Source organism: Gracilinanus agilis, chromosome 6 (assembly GCF_016433145.1).
Source record: "Gracilinanus agilis isolate LMUSP501 chromosome 6, AgileGrace, whole genome shotgun sequence".
In the NCBI taxonomy this organism is placed as follows: Eukaryota; Metazoa; Chordata; class Mammalia; order Didelphimorphia; family Didelphidae; genus Gracilinanus; species Gracilinanus agilis.
The window spans coordinates 291,711,995-291,722,614 of record NC_058135.1 but is presented as its reverse complement, the minus strand read 5'-3'; the positions used below and the strand labels follow the sequence as shown (position 1 = coordinate 291,722,614).

General features: G+C 43.2%; 1 protein-coding gene across 1 annotated transcript in view; it reads right to left on the bottom strand.

Moving 5' to 3' along the window:
- Nucleotides 1–401, bottom strand: part of LOC123252814 (LEM domain-containing protein 2-like) — a 7,717-nt gene extending 7,316 nt beyond the window's left edge. The window contains exon 1 of the mRNA XM_044682055.1: nt 38–401. Within this exon, the coding sequence (XP_044537990.1) occupies nt 38–401 (364 nt within the window). The remainder of the gene's footprint in view (nt 1–37) is intronic.
- Between the last annotated feature and the right edge of the window lie 10,219 nt (nt 402–10,620).

Genomic DNA, 10,620 nt, shown 5'->3' with positions numbered 1-10,620 from the left:
GGGGCCGAGGCCGAAGCCGGAGCCGGAGTCCACCAGCGGCGGGCCCCGGGGCCGGGGCTCGGGGCGGGCGGCTCGTCCTCCTCGGAGCTGTCCCGCTTCTGCTCTCGCTCCCGGTTGAGGCGCCAGGCAGCCGCATTGCGGGCCCCGGCGGTTGCGTGGTGGATGCTCGGGCGGCTCCCGGCCCAGGATGAGGAGGAGGTGACGGCCCCTGGCCCCAGGCCCAGGCGCGCCGCCTCGGACCGCAGCGGCCCCACGCCGGGCCTCGCGCGCTGCCGGGCTTCGCCCCGCAGCCGCTGCAGCTTGTTGAGGTAGACGTCCCGGGTGGTGTCGGTGATGGGCCCGGGCTCAAAGCCTAGGGCCTGCAGCTCCCGCCGAAGCTCTAGGTCCGACCGCGCGGCCATGGCCGCGCCGCCGCACCCGCGCCCACCCCCGGAACTGCTCCCGCCGCTGCCGGAGCCCGAGCCGGCCCGGGCGGGGCGGGGCGGGGCGGCCCGCGGCGGCAGCCATGCTGGGGAGGTCGGGCGCCATGTTGGGGCGGTCCGGACCTGATTCGGAAATGTACCGCCATATTGAGAAGGTCTAGTTTAGCGTGATTGGTTATTCGAGGACTGCTTTCGATCTCCTAGGAGCGGGCCGCCGCCATGTTGTGGAGGTCAGCGTCTTAGTCCCTAGAGGAACAGCCATGTTGGGGAGGTCACAACATTTTTTTTTTTCCTCCATAGATTTAGATTTGGAGGATACAGCACAGTGGATAAGGAATTTAGGGCTGAACCAATAAGCTTGAGGGAACAGAGAGGTTAGGTGACTTGTCTGAGGCCACAAAGCTAACAGGACTGTCTTACCAGCCAGATCTCTTTAGAATTTCATCCTTCAGAGCCACCTAAGTGGCCCAGTGGATGGAGAGATAGGCCTGGAGATAGGAGATCCTCGGTTCAAATGTGGCTGCAGATCATTCCTAGCTGTGTGACCCTGGACCAGTCACTTAACTTCAGTTGCTTAGGCCTTGCTGCCTTTCTGCCTTGGAGATGACATTGATTCTATGGATTTTAAAATTAATATTCAATATCTCCAAAGCATAATATTTATAGAGATTTATTAATATTTAAATAGAGAGCTGGAGAACACAGAGAACTTTCCCCACTCACTTCCCATGGAAGAGAGAGCTAGGGCAACAAAGACTGGCCACCACTCGGTTCAGGTGGAAGGGAGGGAGAGGGGTGTTACTCAAAACTTATATACAGGGGGGCAGCTGGGTAGCTCAGTAGAGTGAGAGTCAGGCCTAGAGACAGGAGGTCCTAGGTTCAAACCTGGCCTCAGCCACTTCCCAGCTGTGTGACCCTGGGCAAGTCACTTGACCCCCATTGCCCACCCTTACCAATCTTCCACCTATGAGACAATACACCGAAGTACAAGGGTTTAAAAAAAAACAACAAAAAACTTATATACAATCACTCAAAAGATTCATGTAAATAGAAAGGAAAAGGAATTGTGGGTAATTCAGAAAGGAATCCTGGGCAATGCCATTCCAGGGGTTCAAGATGTTCCAACTATACAATTCTAAGACAGAAGATAAGGGTTTTGTGTTTTTTTTTTTTTAATTGTATCCTGGGGAGGTAATGACATGTTGCAAATCACTTCTTCTCCCTTCCCTTTTGGGGACTGTGGGAAGGGCTATGTATGGTGGGGACCTTGGCTCATTTGTCTTTGTCCTACTCACCCCTAGTCAGAACCCAGAGCTAAGTTGCTGAGTACCTGCAGGGATATTCAATCATTAGTTATACCTTCAGGGTAATGCACAGGACACAGATGAAGCTAGCCTCCAGATCAAGCCATTATCCATCCAACCATCTGGTCAGTCATCGTTTGAAAAATATTTGAATGGATACAAATATAAATTTGCCACTGAAGCCCTTCAACCATCGCATGGAGGTGGCTCCAGGAATAGACTATACCCCAGGACATACAATATTGTAGGTCCTGTCAGACTTGGCTTTTGACAAATTGCTGGGGACATCTTTCCCTGGCTTGCTTTGGAGAAGGTCATCAGTGCTGGGCTGTCTGCTACAGGTGATGGTTTTTGTATTTTTTTTTGTCTGTCTCCTTTGACTCATAGGATCAAAGACTTAGTGCATCTCCTAATAACTTTTCTTTAAAAAAAAAAAGCACACAACAAAAAAACAACCCTTACCTTCTGTCTTAGAATCAATACTATGTATTGGTTCCAAGGCAAAAGAGCTGTAAGTGTTAGGCAATGGGGATTAATTGACTTGTCCAGGGTCAAAAAGCTTGGAAGAATCTGAGGCCAGGTTTGAATCCAGAAATTCCCAACTCCAAGCCAGGCACTCTATCCACTTGGCTCCGTAGTTGCTACTAAGGATGAAATTCTTAATAGATCTGGCTGGTAAAAAAAAAAAAACAAACTAGCTACCCTGTAATAATTTTCATTTTACCTATTAAACAAAAAGCAAAGAAAAAAACCTGGAGATCTTTTTTTTGTTGTTTAAAAATTTTTTTCCATTTTTTATTGTCATGCAAAATATACTTCTATATTGGTCATTGTTGTAAGAGCAAAGTCACACAAAACCAAAACCCCAAAATAAAATAAAAAATACACTGATGTGAAAGATGATTTCATCGGGTCTTTTCTCTGGAGGTAGATAGCATTTCCTGTCATAAGTCTTTCAGGTTTCTCCCAGATCATTTCATTGCTGAGAGTTGCCAAATTTTCACAGATAATCATCCTCCAGTATTGCTGTTATTGTATACAATGTTCCTGGAAATCTTCTGATTCTGTTGTTACTTGCCAAAAGTAAGTAGCAGAGCAAAGACTTAAAATTTTCTGATTTTAAATAAAAGACCATTATACCATGTTGCATAAAGATAAAGTCTTGCAATACACTTTACCTCAGTTTCCTGGGTGTGAATCCTGGCCCACACACTAAGCAGTATGATGATCCCATGGAAACTATTCAGCCCTTTCTGAGCTTCTGTTTCCTCATCAATAAAATGAGGGGGTTGAACTTTATAACTTCTAAAGTCTCTTCCAGCTCTAAATCTGTGCTCTATGTTGTTTCTTTATAAAATGAGGGGTGAAGATTAGGTGACTTTTTAAAAGAACCCTTCCAACCCAAGTTGATCAAAATCTTGTCACCCAGCCCTCCCCTCCTTCCATTTTCCTCATGACTCTCTTTATTTGTCCCACCCTCTCTCCTCCTTCAATCTCATTATATCCTCTGCTCCCTCCTCTTTGTCCAATCATGCAGTACCATGGGCCAGGGACCTAGAGTAGATGTTTTATATTCCTGCTACTTTGTGTACCTCAGGGGGACTCCAACACTGGTCATAATTGCAGAGAAAATTATAGTCTTCGGCTGGTCAGGCTTCTGTTGTTAGCTTCCAAATCTCTCCTGACTTAGCTGCTCCCATGTGGTGTGATTTCTCTCACCAAGTGTTGTTTTCCTTTTCTCCGCCTGTGTTTGTATGGAATGCCATGAATTTGATATAGTGATTGCCTAACACATATACCACATAATAGTATTTTATTTCTTTCCAAAGCACTGTTTGCATGACAAATGAGTTGGTAACATTTATGCAATTCCTTGAAGCTGTGCAGTTCAGTGTATAAAGAATGAGCTTTTGGGGCATCATACTAGCCCTGTGTATTTTAAGGGTTTGAGAATGATGCTTAAACAAAGTTAATATAACAGCAATTGGCAGAATGATGGTATCTGTCATCAGACGAGCTTTCAGGATATCTAAGTAAATAAATAAATAACCAGATACAGGGCCTGAATGCTGCTTAGAAGAATGATACTATGGGTACAATTGTAGCCCAAGAGACATACATGATCTGAAGCCCTTTCTGGACTTAATGTAAAGGTTTCTTCACTGACAGGAGCCCTATAGTTACTACAGGTGGAGCTGAGGACTTTTTCAACTCTGGCTCTTTATCCTGGGTCAGTGATGGCAAGCCTATGGCACGGGTGTCAAAGATGGCATGTAGAGGGACTCTGATGGAGCTGCTCCCCTCCCCCTCTCTGCAGTGCCCGATGACATTTCTTCACATTCCCCACCCCTCTGCCCAGTGGCCCAATGGGAGCGCTTCTTCCCTCCCCTGTGTGGGGATAAGGGTGGGGGCAGGGCACACCTATACTCAATGGGGGAGGGGCACAGCACTCTGTCCAGAGGGGAAGGATAGGAGTTTTGCCATCACTGTCCTAGATGGTTTTGCAACTTTTCTCTCCAGATCAACAATCCACCATTTGCTTCTGCTGCTACTTTTGCTTCTCTGGTATTCATGACCCTGTCTCATTGTTTCAGATTCTATTCTTCTGGCTCAATACACAGTTTAAAAAAAAAATGAATCCCATGTACAAGGCCTGGTGCTAAGGCTGTGAATATCAAAAATAGATATAGATGGAGAGTTGGGCCTAGAGACGGGAGGTCCTAGGTACAAATCTGGCTTCAGACACTTCCCAGCTGTGTGACCCTGGGCAGGTCACTTGACCCCCATTGCCCACCCTTGCCAATCTTCCACCTATGAGACAATACACAGAAGTTAAGGGTTTAAACAAAAAAAAATAATTAATTAAAATAGATATAGTACAGATTTCACTTAAGGAACTTACATTCTGTTTGGGGAAGGAAGGGGAAGGTATATATGCTCACATAATTATGGAATTATAGTCATAGATTTAGAGTGATGTTAGGTAGGCTGTTGCTGTTCTCCCAACCCCAAATTTGACAGATGAGGAAACTCAGATCCAGTGAGATTTAGTGACTTGCCCAAAATGTGGCAGAATATAATTTTGAATTTTTTATTCCATAAGCAATGTTACTTTTTATGAATGGTGAGAAAAGAACAAAGGAGGACCAGTCCTATTGTGTAAGAATATTTAAGGAGGGAACTATCACCTGGGGATATCAGAGAAAGCTTCCTGGAGGAGTTGGTAATTAAGTGGAACCTTGAATGAAGGGGCTTTTAAGAGAAATATATGTATGGGACTGCATTGTGTGGGTGGAGGGAGGGTAGGTTGGGACAGTATGAGTAACAGAGAAGGCTGGACAGTCCATGGTCTGAATGGATTTCTTAAGATCAAAGATTTAGAACTAGAAGGGACCTCAGAAGCCCTCTAGTTCAACCCCCTTATTTTACAAAAGAGGAAACTGAGACCCAGAGCAATTGAATGACTTGTTTGAGGTCACACAAGAACATCAGAGACAGGACTCAAACCAGGTCCTCTGAATTAAGAGCCAGTGTACCTCCTCTGACACCACATGAACTTCCAAAATATACAAAAGGGAGAATATATGAGATAAAACTGGAAAAAGAGGTTAAAGTCAGCCCAAGGAAGCCCTTGAATTCCAGGATCAGAATATTATGCTTTATTCAGCAGATGATGGGGAGCTATTGAAGGTTTTTGAGTAGAAGAGGGCCATAATTAGAGTGATATGCATTAAGAAATCAACTTGGGTGGGGGGAGCAGCTAGGTGGCTCAGTGGATAGAACCAGGCCTTGAGATAGGAGGTCTTGGATTCAAATGTGGGTTCAGACACTTTCTAGCTGTGCGACCCTGGGTAAGTCACTTACCTCCCATTGCCTAGCTCTCTTCTGCCTTGGAACTGATATACAGTATTGATTTTAAGATAGAAGGTATGGCTTTAAAAAAAAATGTAAAAATCCACTTGGGCAATTACATGAAAAATGAATTGGAGAGACAAGGATTGTGGAATTGTGAATGGAAATGAAGGGCTAGGATATGTGAGAGAATGTAAAAATAGAATTAAAAGGATATGGGAAATGTTCAAGTATATGGAGTCAGAGGAGTCAAAGGTTTGTGATCCTAGGAGATTGGGAGTATGGAGCCTGCTAAAAGAGATGGAGACTTTAGGGAGAGGTCACTTCCTCTGTGTAAGTGACAGACACAAAGAAAGTCCTTCTTAACACATATTGGTTTTCTTTCCACTGCCCAACCAGATCATTTCTTCCTTCACAGTTCCTGTAAAGGGGGGTATTTTGGCCTTATTCCCTATTTTATCCCCTCTCTCTTCAAACCAGAGCATCAAAAGTCAATATTTAACCCTACCCCCCACCCTACCCTCAAATCTCTAGACTTGGCATTTTCCTCATGATCTTGTGCTTCAGCCTTGTATGTTCTCAGAATTGAAAATGCCTCCCCAATCCCCAAACAACATTGGCTTGTCCCCAAGGCTCCCTTTAGCCATTTTACTCAGTCAGTAGGTGTGCTTCTTGCTACTCTCCTTGATCTATCAGCGAACACTTCATTCACATCTTTCCAAGTCTCATTACACCTGCTTTGCTGGAAGAACTGAACTCTTTGGCTTCTAATCTGCTTGGTAATTCTGAAAGTATCAGCACTTCACCTTAGTTTGGTCTTTCCTGCCACAACCCATTGTCAGAAGCAGATATAAGGATCTTCAGGGATTCTTGAAGCCTGGTTTCAAATGTCTACAATATTACTTTAGTGCATAGGCCCATCTTTGATGTTAATGCATATTTTAAGGCAAAGGAAGGCTTGCAAAGTCACAAATTTTCTTCCTCTCAGCCCTTCTTTTTCATTTACTTTATAGTGTGTGTGTGTGTGTGTGTGTGTGTGTGTGTGTCTGTGGGTGTATGTGTATGTGTATGTGTGTGTATGTTTCAGGTGAGCTATTCAGGCTACAACATGTCTTCCTGATTTATGAAAAGCAGAAATGGGAAAACAAACCAGTTTATTAATCTACTTAGCAATCATAGTCACATGTTTAACAGCGGTGAAAGGGTTCTTGAAGGAGATTCTGGCCATCTTTGAGGAGTGCAACTAGCTTCTGTTAAATTGACCTCTATCTGGCACAGCATAGCCTAATAATAATATCACTCATAAATCTTTTAGCAAGTTGTACTCTCCCTCCCTTCCTTTGAAAATCCCTCACACAGGGGCAGCTGGGTAGCTCAGTGGATTGAGAGCCAGGCCTAGAGACAGGAGGTCCTAGGTTCAAATCTGGCCTCAGACACTTCCCAGCTGTGTGACCCTGGGCAAGTCACTTGACCCCCATTGCCCACCCTTACCCCTCTTCCACCAAGGAGCCAATACACAGAAGGTAAGGGTTTAAAAAAAAATCTCTCACACAGATTCATCTGTTCTTCAAAGATTTCAAGTGCAATGAGTGCCTAGGTTCTCCTCTCCAACCATTCCTTTGGCCTTCTTAACCTGGAACACTCCCTCTGCCTTCTTTTCCCATTAGTGAGTTTCTCTCTTGGCCCTTCCATTTTGTGGTGGGACCCAAACCAGACATAATGGCCCTCCTGGTCATGTTCCTAACTTCTGGGTTTTAAAACCATGCCTTTATACCAAGAAACTAAATCTCTCTTATTCCCTTTCCGTCTCCCTTTTATGTGTGGTCATCCCACATTAGAATGTAAACTCCTTGAGACCAGGATTAACTTTCTTTTTAGCTTGTATTTGAATTCCCAGTGCTCAGCCTAATGTTTGTTACATAGTGAATACTTAATGCTTTTTTTCTTTTTGCCTTCATCTTTTTGTACTATTCTGAAATGTGTCTTGAGTAGCTGGAGAGAGGCTATTCCTGTAAGGGTTGCCAGAAGTTCTTTCTAGGGAACAAGACCAGGACTGGGTGAACACTGGATTTGGAGTCCAGTGAGCTATATTCAACTCTGGCTTCTTCACTTAATACCTGTGTGATCTTGGGCAATATCCTTAACCTTTTTGAACCTCAGTGTTTTCACCTTCAAAATGAGAGGTGAACTAGAGGGTCTCTGAGGTCCCTTCTAGCTTTAGATGGGTACTTTGATGATCTTTGTAAATACCTCTAGCTTTTCTTTGTGGGGCTTCATATGTGTTATATCACAAGGAAGCAATTCAAATTTTAGGTTGCAGGAGACAATGAAGATTCTTTCATTGAACACTTTTTATTTAGAGTGAGGAACTGGGAGCTACCTTATTACCTTCCCTCAATTTAACTTCATTTAAAATTTTTATTCATTCATTCAGCAAATGTGTATTAAGGCCCTACTAGGTTCAGAAAATACTAGGTTCTAGGGGTCATATAAAGTTTAGATAACAGGAGGACTCTGCTTTTGGGGAACTTTTGGTTTAGTAAAGGGATAAGATACTAATACTGATAAATATAATATACAGTAGCATTTACTACGTATTTTTCTCTTGAGCTAAATGTGCAATTATTATATATAACAATGATATATAATATTTATGTATTGCTTTAAAGTTTACAAAATCTTTGGCCTGACAACAACCCTGGGAGGTAGGTACTATTATTATCCTCGTATTTTAGATAAGGAAACTGAGGCAGATAGATTAAGTGACTTTCACAGAGTCATACAGATAGTGTCTGAGGCAAGATTTGATTCCTGAATCCAGGTCCAATTCTTTATCAATTGTACCCCCTAGCTCCCCACATATATATATAAGAATTCATGAGAAATTGATTCTAATAAATTGTGCAAAACAAAATGTTAGGGGGCAGCTAGGTGGCTCAGTGGATTGGTAGTCAGGTCCAGAGATGGGAGTTCCTGGGTTCAAATCTGGTCTTAGATACTTCCTAGCTGTGTGACCCTGGGCAAGTCACTTAATCCTATTGCCTACCTCTTACCACTCTTCTGCCTTGGAACCAATACATAGTACTGATTCTATGACAGAAGGTAAGGGTTTAAAAAAAAAGAATAAAAACAAAATGTTACATAAGGACTGATGGTCATAGCTGGGGTAATCAAGGAGACTTGGAGGAGGAGGATGCATTTTATTTGAGCAGTAATGGATGGCTAGAAACTCAGTAAGTAAAGAGGAGGAGGAAAGACATTGTAGGCAGAGGCACAATATGAGCAATATGGTAGAACATAAGACAAGTTTGAAGGGACAGAGAGAGTCAATCAGTTTGACTGGAATATAGAGTGTATGGAGGGTACATGTAACCCCACTAAGGCTTTGTTGTTGGCCCTTTTCTTTTCTCTTGTTCCCCCCCCCCAGATGCTCTCAATTATCTTTGGGGCTCTATACACACGATCCCCACATCTTCATATCCAGCCCTCATCTCTCTTCTAGGACCAGTCCCATATCACCCTTTATTGGACATCTCCAAAGAGATGAAACCCCTTTTAGGGGAGGGGTCTCAAACCTAGCACATCTGTAAACAATAAATCAACAAGAATCTGTTAAATACTCATCCTGCCTCAGACACCATACTGACAAAGACAGATAAAACAGCCCCTGCCTCAAAGAGCCCACATTTTTCTGAGGAGAGCATACTTTCTTCCTGAGCCCAACCCCTCCAAACTTCTCTGTTTGTTTTAAGAGTACTATCTCCCAGTTTTAAGACCCCCATGGTCATCCTCACTCTCAGAATCTATTTAGTTGCCAATTCCTTGTTGTTTCTACCTTTGCAACATCTCACACATCTTTCCTTTTCTCTGTAGTTAAATGACAACTTCCCTAGTTCAGACCTTTACCACTTCTTACTTTTACTATTGCACCAGCTTTTTATTTGGATTCTTGACTTAACAGTCTTTTCCTTCTTTAATCTATCTTCCACACAGTTGCCAAAATAACCTTCCTAAAGTGCCCATTGGACTATGCCACTCCCCTGTTCAAAAGACTATAGTGGCTCCCCAATGCCTCCAGGATAAAATATAAACTCCTCAATTTGGCATTTAAAACCCTCCCCAGTTTGGCTGCAACCTATCTTTCTAGGGGTTATTGTACATGATTCCCCTCTGCTTATTCTTTGTGCCAGTCAGATTAGCTTCCTTGTTCTTCCTTGAATCTCCTATTCCATTTCCTGACTCTGCCTTTGCTCAGCCTGTCCCCTCTTTCTGGAATACACTTCCTGCCTCTTAGGCTTGATAGCTTCTATCAAGATGCAACTCATGTGCTACTTTCTAGTGTAAGATTTTACCCCCTAATATTTTTGAACGATATTCATTCCTCCTCAAATCATCATGTGTATATTAACATGTTGTATCTCCCTAGGAGAATGGAAGCTCCTTGAGGGCAGAGACTCCCCCCCTCCCCCAGCCTTTGTATCCCTAGCACTTATCTTAGTGACTTACACATAGTGGCACTTAACAAATACCTGTAGGATTGAATTAGATTTGGGCTAGGAATAAAATGAGATAAGATTGAGAAAGTAGAGTAGTACTAGGTTATGGAAGGCTTTGAATGTCAGCTATAGGAGTCTGATTTTTACTGGGGTGGCAAAATAGAGAATCTTTGATACTATTGAGCAGGGAAGTGGCATGGCCAGATCTATTCTTAAGAAAGCTTATTTTAATTGCATTTTGAAGGGTGTGTGGGATTACAGATAGATTAGAGAGGACATATAATGGAGATGAAGTACAGGCAGGTGGTGCAGTGGATAGACTGCCAAGCTTGGAATGAGGTAGACTCGTCTTCAAGTTCAAATCAGGCCTCAGACAAGTCCTCCCTGTGTGATCCTGGGCAAGTCACTTCATCCTTTTTGCCTTATCTATAAAGTGAGCTGCAGAAGAAAATGGCAAACTAGTCTAGTATTTTTGCCAAGAAGAACCCAAAAGAAGCCATCAAGAGTTAGACACAACTGAAACAACTAATAACAACAATAATAATG